At 41.1% G+C, this 13,623-nt stretch overlaps 1 protein-coding gene across 7 annotated transcripts in view; it reads left to right on the top strand.

Moving 5' to 3' along the window:
* Window positions 1-1,244: 1,244 nt before the first annotated feature.
* The window catches only part of slc41a2a (solute carrier family 41 member 2a), a 22,343-nt gene continuing 9,964 nt past the window's right edge, over window positions 1,245-13,623 (top strand). For 3 of the 7 annotated variants that reach the window (XM_061772443.1, XM_061772450.1, XM_061772445.1), the window contains exons 1-6: window positions 1,245-1,725; window positions 3,149-3,548; window positions 6,602-6,709; window positions 8,113-8,184; window positions 8,291-8,435; window positions 9,142-9,288. In XM_061772443.1, coding sequence (XP_061628427.1) covers window positions 3,195-3,548; window positions 6,602-6,709; window positions 8,113-8,184; window positions 8,291-8,435; window positions 9,142-9,288 — 826 coding nt within the window. In that variant the 5' untranslated portion in view covers window positions 1,245-1,725; window positions 3,149-3,194. The other 4 variants (XM_061772447.1, XM_061772446.1, XM_061772444.1 and 1 more) reach the window with 4 other exon arrangements.

The following is a 13,623-nucleotide window of genomic DNA, read 5'->3' as shown; positions in this document are numbered from 1 at the left end:
TTGAAGTAATGCGTATTCATAAATTATCACATCACCCTTTCCACCGTGAAAGAATTTCTTATCACCAAATGCTTTGAATATGTAAAAATTATGGTGGTGGTTTGCAAATTAAATGAACATTTTTTATTTTGTAAATAATATTTAATTGTATTGCTTAAATCCTCATTTTAACCTGTTTAGCATTGTTTTTCATTTTTTAGGTTAACTAATTAATTTTTTCGGTTAACTAAGTTTGATTAGTGTTAAGGACGTAATATAATGTCAATGTTCAATAGATCATGGAACCTTCAATCGTCCTTGCGTGTTCGTTTTCTTTGTGCAAAGAGAGAGGAAAAAACAAGACACCAACGTGCTGAGTCTCAGGGTGCATTCAATCAACTGCCCACCAGAGTGCAGGTTCAGTGAATGACACACCTTGTTTATTTGAGCTAACTCCTTTTATACACGTCCGAAGGTTTCGTTATGACTGTTCAGTAGAAGGTTTTGATATATAGTTTAGCAGAAGGTACCTCTGGCCTTGGGTGTTATCAGAAAAGGGAGTCATCCTAAGAACATCATTCTTCAGTAATCTACCTTGGGTGCTATAAAGAAGAAAAGGGAGTCATCCCGAGATGTGGGCACCCCTCTGGCCTTGGATGTTTTGGAAATGGAACTTCATTGTTAAAAGAAAGGAACATAGCTTCATGAGTACAAGTAGAACAATCCAACATTAGACACTTTTTTTGTTGGTGCCTTTTATTTATTGTATGCAAGATTATTTATTTTACAGGTGTGTTATTTACAGTTAAAACCAGATAATTACATGTTATTTATAATCACTAAATGCCGGAATAATGAGGGATAGAATTTTTTTTAGCCAATTTTTCATTACTTTCTACAAAGTTCGAAGTTGACATACATTCTATTAGTATTGAGTACCATTGCCTTTAAACTGTGCAGCTTCTCACAATATTGGCCCACTCCTCCTGACAGAACTGGTGTAACGGAGCCAAGTTTGTAGGCAACCTTGCTCGCACATGCCTTTTCAGGTCTGCCCATAATTGTTCAATAGCATTGAGATTAGGGCTTTGTGATGGCCACTCCAGAACACTGACTTTGTTATATTTAAGCCACTTTGTAACCAGTTTGGCAGTATGCTTCAGCTCATTGTCCATTTGGAAGACCCATTTGCACCCAAGCTTTAGCTGGTTTCAACTGTATTTTCTCAAGTCAAAAACGGAGACTTTATGCCATTCTTGGATACATCCAGGGCCCCCCAAATAAGGGAACAACACTTTGGTGTGACTCTCTTCCACTTACATGCCACAAGCTGGCACTGAATTACCACCAACTGCCATGGACGTGCCAACGCCTGCTTCTAAGAAGTAGACTTTAAAACCTGGGTTACTCGAGAAAGTAGGATCAGTGTGCTGCGTGTACGAATGTTTGGCTTGGCAAGTATAACGTGCAGTATTAGTGGAAACAGCTATAATTGCTAAACAGTAAAGTGCAGGCAAGTATTAGCGTTCTCCTAACAGATAACTGTCAAAAGTTGCGAGCATGCTTGCTACAGTATATGATATGTGCGAGTGTGTATGGAGCGGTTGTGAGAGGGGTGGGATGATGCCGCACTTAACTCATTGTGGACACTCAGCACATCATTCAGAGGAGGATGCCACAAGGAACCGTCACAGTCAGCAGTGCAGCGTGAGAAGTTATTGTCTGTGGACTTACGGAACATTAATGGTAAGGCCTTTTAAAAAGATTTATTTTTTATTCATTTAAGGCAACTGTTTCGTAAACGAGGTGTTAAACACATGTATGCGGACTTAAACACACACACACAAACACACGCGCCTAGCATTATAAGTTAATTTGTGGAAGATACGGACTTCAAACTTTCTCCTCTTTCACCATCTACAGACCAGGTAGGTCAAATAGTACAAATGTTTTAAAGTAATATGCATCCGTAAGAATTTAAATATTTTTATCCCAACAATTTATCGAAACCTTACATTATGATTGGTTACTGGTCATCCTATGACCATCTTTGGCAATAATAATGTCCAAAATATTGTAGCAGTGACTAAGAAATGTAGGAAATTATGTCTTTGTCTGTTCCTCACATAATTTTAGCAAATTGGATTCAAAATGGCGGCATGGTGAACGACTGGCGAGAGCGTGAGCCTCAAAGTGGCCTCCTGTGTGGAGTTTGCATGTTCTCGCCGTGCCTGCGTGGGTTTTCTCCGGGCACTCCGGTTTCCTCCCACGTCCCAAAAACATGCATGCTAGGTTAATTGACAACTCTAAATTGCCCGTAGGCGTGAATGTGAGTGCGAATGGTTGTTTGTTTGTATGTGCCCTGCGATTGGCTGGCAACCGGTACAGGGTGTACCCCGCCTCCTGCCCGATGATTCCTGGGATAGGCTCCAGCACGCCTGCGACCCTAGTGAGGAGAAGCGGCTCAGAAAATGGATGGATGGATTCAAAATGGCAGCATGGTGGACAACTGGTAAGCACATCTGCCTCACAGTTCTGAGGACCAAGGTTCAAATCCGGCCTCGCCTGTGTGGACTTTGCATGTTCTCCCCGTGCCTGTGTGGGTTTTCTCCGGGTACTCCGCTTTCCTCGCACCTCCCAAAAACATGCATGGTAGGTTGACTGAAGACTCTAAATTGCCCGTAGGTGTGAATGCGAGTGCAAATGGTGCCCTGCGACGGGCTGGCAGCCAGTTCAGGATGTACCCTGCCTCTCGCCCAGAGTCAGCTGGGAGAAGCTCCAGCACGCCCGCAACCCGAGTGAGAATAAGTGGTACGGAAAATGAATGAATGAATGTATTCAAAATTGTAAGAAAAAAACATCACTTGACTATGACCTCTGTTGTGTCATACCTAGGCATCTCTTAGGAATGTCAAATTAAGTCGCGTACCACTGTCAGACAAGACAACCTCAGTGCTGCTGATTAGACTTGCGTGTGTAGAGTGACAATGGAGGCAATCTTCACATCAGATGACTCTAAACAACCCCTCTTTCTCACTACTTTGTAACCAAATCAGAATCAAACAAACTACCAAACGACCAGAAACATTTTGCTTTGTTTCTCCTACTTTGCAATTCATGGACAGAAAGAGTTCCTTATTTGAATTTGTTTATGTTTGTGTTTGTTTAGAGCAAGTAGAGCAGGATTCCATCTTGCCAGAAGCCAACTTGACATTATGGTATTCCCAGACTCAAAGGATGTGATAACAAGTGGGTCTAAGGATAAAACGCCCATCCAGAACCACCACTTACCACAACACTCTGCAGGACCGAACCATCTTATCCCTAAAGTTAATATTTTACCGGTCAGTGTCAATTATGAACCACAGGACTACACTGAGACAGACCCACTACTGCCCAATGAGTGCTACAGCGGGTCAAGATTCAGTGGGTCTGAGGAGGCAAAGATGCCACGTGGTGCAGAGTTACCTGCTGAGTCAGTCTACGCCTTGGTGCTGCAAATCCTGGTGCCGTTCCTTCTGGCTGGGCTGGGAACCGTCTCTGCTGGACTGCTTCTTGATGTGGTTCAGGTGATGAAATAGCAAGTGATTTAATGGAATTGTTCTCAAGTAGTGCCACATTTCTCCACCCATTATCTGGCAGCAAAGTTGGGCAAGGAGCCACCATTTCCAATACCACAGCACCAATACCATGTCAAATCCAAAAAGTATGCAGAGCTGCAGTGTTAGCACAGATTAGCATTAGCATGTTGTTTAAATGTGACAATCGGGTATTGTGCTTGTCAATGTATACGGTGCATGTGTCACATGCACAAATCCGCACGCTGACGGACAAGTATAATGGGATTTTTGCACATAATCTCCTGATGCCATATCCGTTGCGGACTCTTGCGGTTTCGTTCTATTTACATTGGTGTAGAACATAGCCCAATTACCTAACCTGTTTGTGCCTTCTCTGGAGGCCTTTTATGGTCCTGTACGTGCAATTGCGGGCCGACTATAATCCATTGGTATTCCATACAAAGGTCATGTTCTCAGTCACAGTGCTGTAAAGAGGCTAATTATCATACTCCAGTATCTTAGACTAGGCCCCAAAGGTAGCTATAATGGCCTCAGCTATTAGAGTCAAGCAGCCAGGCTTTTTAGGAAGTCAGCTAGGGTTCATACAGGTCACATTGGAATCTGGAGTGCTCAACCATATTTTATAATGTGCAGGTGCAAACTTGAGTGAAAACACAAAGGAAAGGTTTAACAAAAGAGTCCGAGAAAATAGACACCACAGTAACAAGGGTTGGCAATCTCTGGCACGAGGCCGATTCGATACATATCTAGATACACAGGCAGTGATTCAATTCAAAAACGATATCTTCACGGGCGGAACGATTCGATACGATTCGATTCAAGATGGCAGCAATACGATTCTCAATTTGATTCGGTGCAGAAAAAACGTGATTAACATTTGCACGTGATAATCATAAAGAACCTTAATTTGACTTAACCCAATTCTATAAAATGACATTTGTCGAACCTTATTTTCAAACTTGTACAGTAAAAGACCCAGTCCCCAAGAAACCTGCAATCTCGGGTCTGGATGACTACAGGCCTGTCACCCTGACATCTGTGGTCATGAAGTCCTTTAAACGCACCTCAAGAGCATCACAGGTCCCCAGCTGGAACCCCTGCAGTTTGCCTACCGAGCAATCAGGTCTGTGGATGACGCATTCAATATGAGACTGCACTTCATCCTAGAACACCTCGACGGCGCGGGGGACCTACGTGAGGATCCTGTTCGTGGACTTCAGCTCTGCGTTCAACACCATCATCCCTGAGCTCCTCTCCTACAAGCTACTCCAGCTCAGCGTCTCGCCTGCCATCTGCCTGTGGATTCATAGCTTGCTGACGGGCAGGACACAGCACTGAGGCGTCCCAAGGATGTGTCCTCTCTCTGCTGCTCTTCTCTCTCTACACTAACGACTGCACCTCAACACACCCAGCTGTCAAACTCCTGAAGTTTGCAGACCACACCACAGTCATTGGCCTTATCAAAGGCGGTTACAAGTCTGCATATCAACACAACCTGGAGCTGAACACACTCAAGACTGTAGAGATGATCGTGGACTTCAGGAGCCATCCTTCACCACAGCTGCCCCTCACGCTGTCCAACTACCCTGTGTCAACCATTGAGACCTTCAAGTTCCTGGGAATTACAGTCTCTTAGGATCAAAAGTGCGAGACCAAAATCAACTCCATCCTAAAAAAGGCCCAGCAGAGGATGGACTACCTGCGGCTTCTGAGGAAGCACAGCCTGCCACAGGAACTGTTGAGGCAGTTCTGTACGGCAGTCATCGAATCAGTCCTGTGTTCATCTATCACAGTCTGGTTTGGTGCTGCCACAAAAAGGACAAACTCGGACTGCAATGGACAATCAAAACTGCTGAAAAAATTGCCGGCACCCCTCAACCCACCCTTGAGGAATTGTACACTGCCAGAACTAAGACAAGAGCATGCAAAATCCTCTTGGACTGTCCACATCCCGGTCACCACCTGTTCCAGCTCCTTCCCTCTGGTAGACACTATCGAACAATGCAAACTAAAACTAGCAGACGTTCAAACAGCTTCTTCCCTCTTGCCATTAACTTCTTAAACAGTTAACTGACAATTCTATTGTAACATGCTGCCAATTTTGGCACATTTCTGTCGGGCCAGTTATGCATTATTCCTGCACTCGCTGTAGGAGTCACTTTGTACTATTTGCATATTTGCTGTTGACCAATACTGGCCACTCATGTGCTTGAGAAGTGTCTGCACCATTTGCACAATTGTCAAAAAAAAACAACAAAAAAAACACAGTACTCTCCGTACTGTGTTTTTATGTCTCAAAAGTATTTTCTGTCAAATGGCTGTCTGTCTGGCTTGTTGTACTAGAGCGGTTCCAACTACCGGAAACAAATTCCTTGTATGTTTTTGACATACTTGGCAAATAAAGATGATTCTGATTCTGATACATCTGGAAGCCTTTCTTTAATTTGCTGCATGGTGCTTTGGAGGAGGACGTACAAAGATGATGTACATATGTGATGGTTAGTTTGTGACCTGTAAACACCGCGTGTATAAGAATGCAATTTTTCAAAACAGTGCCTTATTTTGGCAACGTGAAACAATACGTGCAAAGAGCCCTTTTCGGCAGCTTTGGTGGTGAAGTGCTGCCACCACAAGTGAAAATAGATTTCGACCGCAAGTTCATGGTGGCTCGCTTCTCCTTTTAGACTCTGGACTGTTTGAGAACAGGTCGTAGCTCAGCCCCTGGTCATCGTGGTAATGAAAGCCGTAGTACAGCGGGTATGAGACAGAACTGCACTTCCAAAACCAAGTACTGTAATTTCAACAAGAGTGTTACAATTGGATATTAGGTGTGCTGTGAATCTTTATCCTTTTGAGTATTTTGACTGAAGAATATCAGCGTCCTTTTTTTAAGACACGTGGGAACTGTTTTAAACTGTGACAAAAAATACCATAATATGTCTCCTTTAAACCCTGTGTGTGTGTATCCTCTGGGTGAGATTTGTATTATTATTATGATCATTTTGTATTTTTTTGCACCCCTGTTTGCATTTCCTTGGCAGAGCTGGGACATATTCCAAGAAATCACAGAGATCTTCATATTGCTTCCTGCTGTGTTGGGCATGAAGGGAAACCTGGAAATGACGCTTGCCTCTCGACTGTCAACGGCTGTGAGTGTGCGCACAGCAACATGCACAGGCATACATGGTATGGACTAAAGTATTATGACGCCCTGTATACATGTGCTGTAGCAGCACACGTAACATGCAGGTGTAACAGATTCCACCTTGTTGCATATTTTTGTCCATTCACCGAGGACAATATTTATGAGGTCAGGAATCACTTGTTGGACAAGAGGCGAGAGGGCCTACCTCACAATTCATTTGCCATGATTCCATTGTATGGTACCTCCTAATGGCTCAAAGACTAGAAGCTACTATTTGATGTATCATATGGTTGATGGATGAACAATTGAGCAGATTCATCATGTTGAGGATACACACAAAAAAATGATAAACATGCTATATTATTTGCCTTAGCCAGTGGGCACTGCAGTATCATACTACGCACTCGCTGGAGGTCACACAACATTGTACTGGACAGCGAAAAGTAGAAGACTTGAATTTAATTCAATCAACAACCACAAACAGATTGAACAATAGTCTCTTTCACGGAATCATATTTTGACCCCTTGCATCATGGGGTGTCTTGTGCTCTTGTGAAACTTCACACTGACTTATTGTGACAGCAGATCCACTTGCAGCACATAAAGTAATGTATATGCTGGGGTGGGGGTCAAATATTTCATTTAAGTTAGTTCAAATAGTAACACCAAATTAAAATCACAAGGTTTGGAATTAGCTATGTAGTTGTATTATGACCTTATATGTTCCTATATTATTTATTTCTTAGAGGTAAAATTATGTTATTGTTATGGGAAAATATATTGTATCGGGTACATTGTTTATTATTATTAACTGTATCGTATTAATAGACGATTGGTGTAGGGAAAGTTGATAGTATATACGGATAACTACATATTGGTTCATAAATTCGTTTTTTGGGAGAAGGAATATGATATACTGTATGTATATGATGCACATATACACATGCTGTATAACATTATACTTAATTTGACGAAAGATAGTATTATATGAATATTCTTAAATATTGTTGATATACCGATAGTAACGTCGAGATAAAGGGGTAGGAACCGATAAGTTTGTACTTCTTTCTACTCCTTTTCGAATATAATGATCAGGTACTTAATAATAAGCAGGCAATTTATTATCGGTTTGTGTTGATTATTTCTATTCTGTAGATTATTTGTCTTCTGTAACTACAATTTTTTTTGCTGTTGTTTTCAATTGTTCCCCCCCCCCCCCCATTATTTTAACATCACCTGTTATAGTTTTCCGAGGAGAGCAATTTATTTATTTATTTATTTTGTATCCACGTTCAAAACAAAGTCATAAAAATATTGCAAATTAAAAAACATACCATACATTTATTTATCTTTTGTTTTATCGAGTCATCCTGTTATATTTCATATATTAATATGTTTGTATTTCAGGTAAATGCAGGAAAAATGGAACTTGCAAACGAAAAGTGGATGTTGATCATTGGAAACCTGGCGCTCAAGCAGGTTCATTCTGAAAAGTCTGTCCCAAGCTAAATGTATCATACACCAGCGAGCAGCTATTGTAACATTTTACCATGGGGGCTATTTACTTATAGTACTTATCCTACAGCTACAATCGACTGTTCTGGCCCTTTTAGCCTCCCTCATGGCTATAGTGTTGGGCTGGATTGCCGATGGGAGGATACCATTTGATCACGTTGTCCTTCTGTGTTCAACCAGCGTTTGTACCGCATTTGTGGCTTCACTGCTGCAGGGTAAATATAACATTACAAAATTGTCTTCTGTCATCTTGGTTCATTCATTTGCTACCTGACTGTAGGATTGTACTTTTGGTTCTTCTGAATGCAGGATATTAGGAGGAGATGGAGTGCTGCTTTAGTCACAACTCGGCATGAAGTCATTAAACATGTGACTCATCGAATTATGATAGATCACTTTTTGATCATGAGTGTCATGACGTTACCTGTAAAGTTAGAATGGATGACTTTGATGCGTCAAGATGCTCCCCGTCTAACGTTTAATATCGTGACGCTCATGCACGCATATGTTTGACATTTCTGAGTTAGGCATTGTTATCTCGACACTGTAATTGCGTGTACATGACGCCTATTAACCCCACTCTTATTTTCCCTCCTCTCTTTCCAAAAGGATCACCACACGCACATGTCCGTATGTTTGATTATGTGTAAGCATTATACTTAACATTTTTTAACATTAGGCATTTGCTGACATATGGAACCCCCCTCAAGTTTCAATGCACATTAAAACCATTAAGCATATACTGTACTGTATATTATGCACATCAACACGACTTCTAAACTTCAGTGTCCACTCTATTACGATCCATTTGATCATCAACTGATCACCGATCACAGAGCAATGTATAAAAAGACAAACTGTATCAAAAACAGATATATTCATACAAATAAAGCATGGTCCATATACTTTGACTCTGTCTAGGTATTATAATGGTGGGAGTGATTATCGGCTCAAAGCGAATTGGGATCAACCCTGACAATGTGGCCACACCCATGGCAGCCAGCTTTGGAGACCTCATCACTTTGGCCTTACTGGCCTGCTTCAGTCAGTGGTTCTACTCCTTCATAGGTAAGTACAATTGAGCATATAACCACAGTGGAATCTCCCCAAAAAGTCGCCTCCTCGGCTCGGCATTTTATTTAGCCGCGTTAGCTGTAGTTTGCAGGTTAGCTGGCATGGCGCAATTAAATAGCACGCAACAAGCATTCCACTTTAGTAGCCAAACAGCGGAACGCAAAAAGGTTGGGCGCCAATTGGGACGCTGTAGTTTGGACGAGCCACTAGCATAATGATGGTAAAGCCGCGCAGTTCCCACAATTCATTGCGACAGGCAAATTTGAACTGTTGCCGTAATAAAGATGATCATTTTTGGTGCCACATACTCAGTATAGTCCAATGGACATTGCTTGTTAATAGCAAATATTTCTTAAATATGTAGTGTACAAGCTCGCTTGCCAGCCGCGGCAAAGCTATGAGTCAGCAACAATAAACATGTTTTTTCGACTGTTTTATTTCGGTGACAAAAGTCTTTCAGTCCGAAGCTGAAAATGTCCTTTTGGGCTATTTTCAGCCGAAACATTTTGGCCGTCGAGAATTCCATGTGTCATTAATTTTGATTGACGGGTTTCGATGGGATGTCCCTTGACCTTTGAACTTCATCATAATACCATGACCGGTCAAAAATGTTGATGACTTTCATTGATGATCTTCTGACCTATATCCTTCCCTGTTACGCTCATGTCAAAGAGCTTGATGGATGACTTTGAAGCGCTATTGTTTAGCGCCATTGTTTTGCTGAGCTAAAAAGAAAGATGAATAGGTCGATTTTAAAAATCTCTGCTTCTAACAAAAGCATTGTCCAGTCAAAAGTATTATCCAGAGTCCATGCACCAAGACCCCACTGAGCGGTGATATGACCTATGACATCATAGCTATCTGGGCAATGCGTGTGTGTGTGTGTATGCGTGCATCTGTGTATGTGTTTGAGAGAGACTGATTGGCTATTGACACACAAACAGATTTTTCCTGACGGTATTGGATCCTTCATTCTAGGGGTGTGTGGCGGTCAATTACCACTTCAAGATTTCATATTTTTGATTGACAGAGAATGTCAAAGTGAAAAGATCCTTTGTTGGCAACCCTCGAACTCCTCTCAACTTGACCCCCGCCCTTCTCATTCGTCTCCATCCCATCGTTTCCAAAAGGGCCCTGAGCGGACACTCGTGACGGCTTTGATTTTTAAACATTAAATCCCAAATGGTGTACTGATATGTTGACAACCAAATGCTGATATGACATGTCATGACGTCACAGATGGGCGTGGGGCCATGGCCTATCGAAATTGCAGGGACGAATGTTTTCATCTGTAATTAGCATAATGTCACCAGAGGTGCCAACCTATAGAATTGAATTCCGGAACAAGTTTTCCAAATTTGTCTGATTTTCCGTCAGCGTGGTCCGGCACAGCCTGAGAGGTATAGTTGTAGAAGGTTGATCTTTGAAGTGCTCATTAGTTGCATGATATATTTACGACTGTTTAAACCAATAATGTGTGTTGTGCATTTTGTAAGCCGCTGACATATTTATCACTTACATCTGGTCGCAGAGTTCTGCAGGCCTCTGTAGCTTGTTTTTGTTATGCCTGGAATGTCAGAGGGGTTCCATAAAAAAAAAGAAAAAAAGGAACCTCTTTATGTGGAGATTGTGTGAAATGGGGTGGATGACTTCCCGTGTGTGTGTGTGTGTGTGTGTCTAGGGAGAAAGAGAGGTCATGAGAGTTACACACGGGCAGAGCATTATCTGAGCCTTCATACATCAGCTTCCTGAATGTCAAGGCCTTTGCCCCTCCCCCACATACACACGTTACAGCCAATATAATTCCAAGTTACTTTAAATACCTGCTAAGACTATTTACGCCATTAACTACATTTTCAATGTATTATTAGCATCAATATCATGCTTAAAAATGAGTATGTTATAATAACAGTACGTGTAAATAGTCTATTTAGCCTTAACTTAACTGGGACAGACAGTCTCAAAACGGGATAGGGTGATAGGCTCAAAATGTTATTATGGCATGAATTGAATTTTCCCGATGTTTTCTATCAAAAAATAAAACTAAAATAAAACTCAGCCAGTATTCATCAGTTTACCTTTAGTTTTTAAACCCGACTGTAGAGCAGCAATTGAGTGGCAGAATCCTCCTTTTTATTAATGCAATTAGTACACATATGCTGACTTACTATCATCCATTATTCAAGTTTTTAAGGGTTTTGACAGTTTTTTTTTCACATCTGATCATTTGATCATTGCAAAAAATACGACTTCCATGTTACTTGCAGCTCCTGAGTATTAACAGCACATCTGTTACCTTACTGGCATTTAACAACACATGTTTATGTCATCATTTCAATAAAACAGATTCGTCGTATGAGTAATACAATTGTTACGCATCTGTGACTTACTAACGTTCACAATTGAGGTTTCTCAGAGATATTTTCACCTCAACTTTAAAAACAACAACGGTATTTTCTGCACAGTCTTTTGTTTATTGTTTTTGACATACGTACGACTCGTGTACATTGCGTATGTGCATCCCCAGCTATAAACCATTTACTGTATTTTTAAGAGTACAGCAATGGTCGGAAATATTTGCAATATTAATAAAGTCTTTAGACATCATAGTTTTCGGTATATTTATGGTTTAAACTATCAGTTGATGTCTTGAGAGATGAATGACCTGACTTACAGGTTACCGTCACCGTCACATAAGCTATGGCTAAGTTTTCCAAATTTGGTCACATGACTGGGCAAAAAACTCAACATCATAGGGAAACACCCCATTTTAAATAGTCTCTTAGTCTCAACACCACAAGTCTCTTGGCCTTATCTTGGTCTTGGTCTTTTCTCTGTCTCGACTCCCAAAAGTCTTGGTCTTGTTTTGGTCTCAGGCAAGTCAAGGTCTTGGATAGTATGGTGTTGAGCAGAGCACTACTCCCTACTTGATAGTAAATTGTCTTCCTCCCATGCTGGGTCTGACAGGAAGCCCCTTCCAAAACACTGAACATCTGGGCCATTACCGGTTCAAGCTCTTTGAGGTCCATCCAATGTTCACGTGGAGGCTCTATAGGTCTAAAATAGTTCCCCTGTCAACCGCGCAGAGAACAACACACTTGTTTTCTTTCAAAGGCCTGAGCGATGATACAAAGGTCAACCGACTTTCTTTTATCCCATCACAAACAAGCCATACAGTATAATTAAAACCTGGATTTTCCTTGGACTTTTTACGTACTTTTACTTAAGACTCTAAGTGATTAAGCTTTGTTCCCTTACCGTTTAATGTATCCATTTATCATTTTACACTTGAGACTATGTGAGTCCCAAGATGCACATGTCTGGAAACAATGAGTCCCTACAATTTATCATCAGCGAGTACAGATCCCGTAATCCTCCGTTTTATGACAGTTGTTGCTTTGCGATCCTGCCATAGTGCAGATTTTTATTTGTACAATTTGAACAATATTTTTGTGTTACCTATTGCTCTCTCTCAATGTATTATCTTTCAGCCCAGCCCAATAGCAAATTTTTTAGGACAATATATTTTCCCAAAAACTATCACGATAAATGATCGTATCATTGATGTGTGTGTGTTTAACGCGACTGATATAATGGTATTGTAGAGCAGAATAATTGTATATAATTATTATGAATAAGTACATCCTGTCAATTTCTTCCGATCATCCTTGAGATGGTTCTACACCTTCATTGGAGTCCAGCTGTGTTTGATTATACTGGATGGACTTGATTAGGAAAGCCACACCCCTGTCTATATAAGACCTTACAGCTCACAGTGCATGAGAATCATGAGGTCAAAGGAACTGTCTGAAGAGCTCAGAGACCAGATTTGTGGCAAGGACAGATCTGGCCAAAGCTACAAAAAAAAAATCTGCTGCACTTAAGGTTCCTAGACAGTGCAGTAACACATTAGGATTCAAATATTTCCTAATGGGGAGACCCTCTACAAAACCAAATTGAAGCAAACTAGTACCCAGGACACACAAATGGGAAAAAAACAAGAAGAGGATGAAAAGAAAAAAGAAACGTCATAGTGGTAAGTGGAAATGTGCATCTGATACATAAGAAAAGTATGATGCCAGATTGTCCCAGTCCCACCAAGCATCAGAAACGTTTACACCATATTATTAGCTATCATTAGTTAAACAGCAACAAAGCAGCTAATGAACTAGCTGAGATATAATACATAGCTGTTTAAACTTGTTTACAAAGACCAGGTACGATATACAGTATGTCATTAGGTTCTCCTGTTAGCAAAAATAATGGATTTGTTGACAAATGAAACCAACCTCAATTCTGCTTGAAAGTGCGAGACAGGGCCACTAAATT

The sequence above is a fragment of the Phyllopteryx taeniolatus genome, chromosome 5 (assembly GCF_024500385.1).
Source record: "Phyllopteryx taeniolatus isolate TA_2022b chromosome 5, UOR_Ptae_1.2, whole genome shotgun sequence".
Lineage (NCBI taxonomy): Eukaryota > Metazoa > Chordata > Actinopteri > Syngnathiformes > Syngnathidae > Phyllopteryx > Phyllopteryx taeniolatus.
Note: the sequence above shows the minus strand (reverse complement) of the source record. Positions and strands in the feature narration are given on the sequence as shown.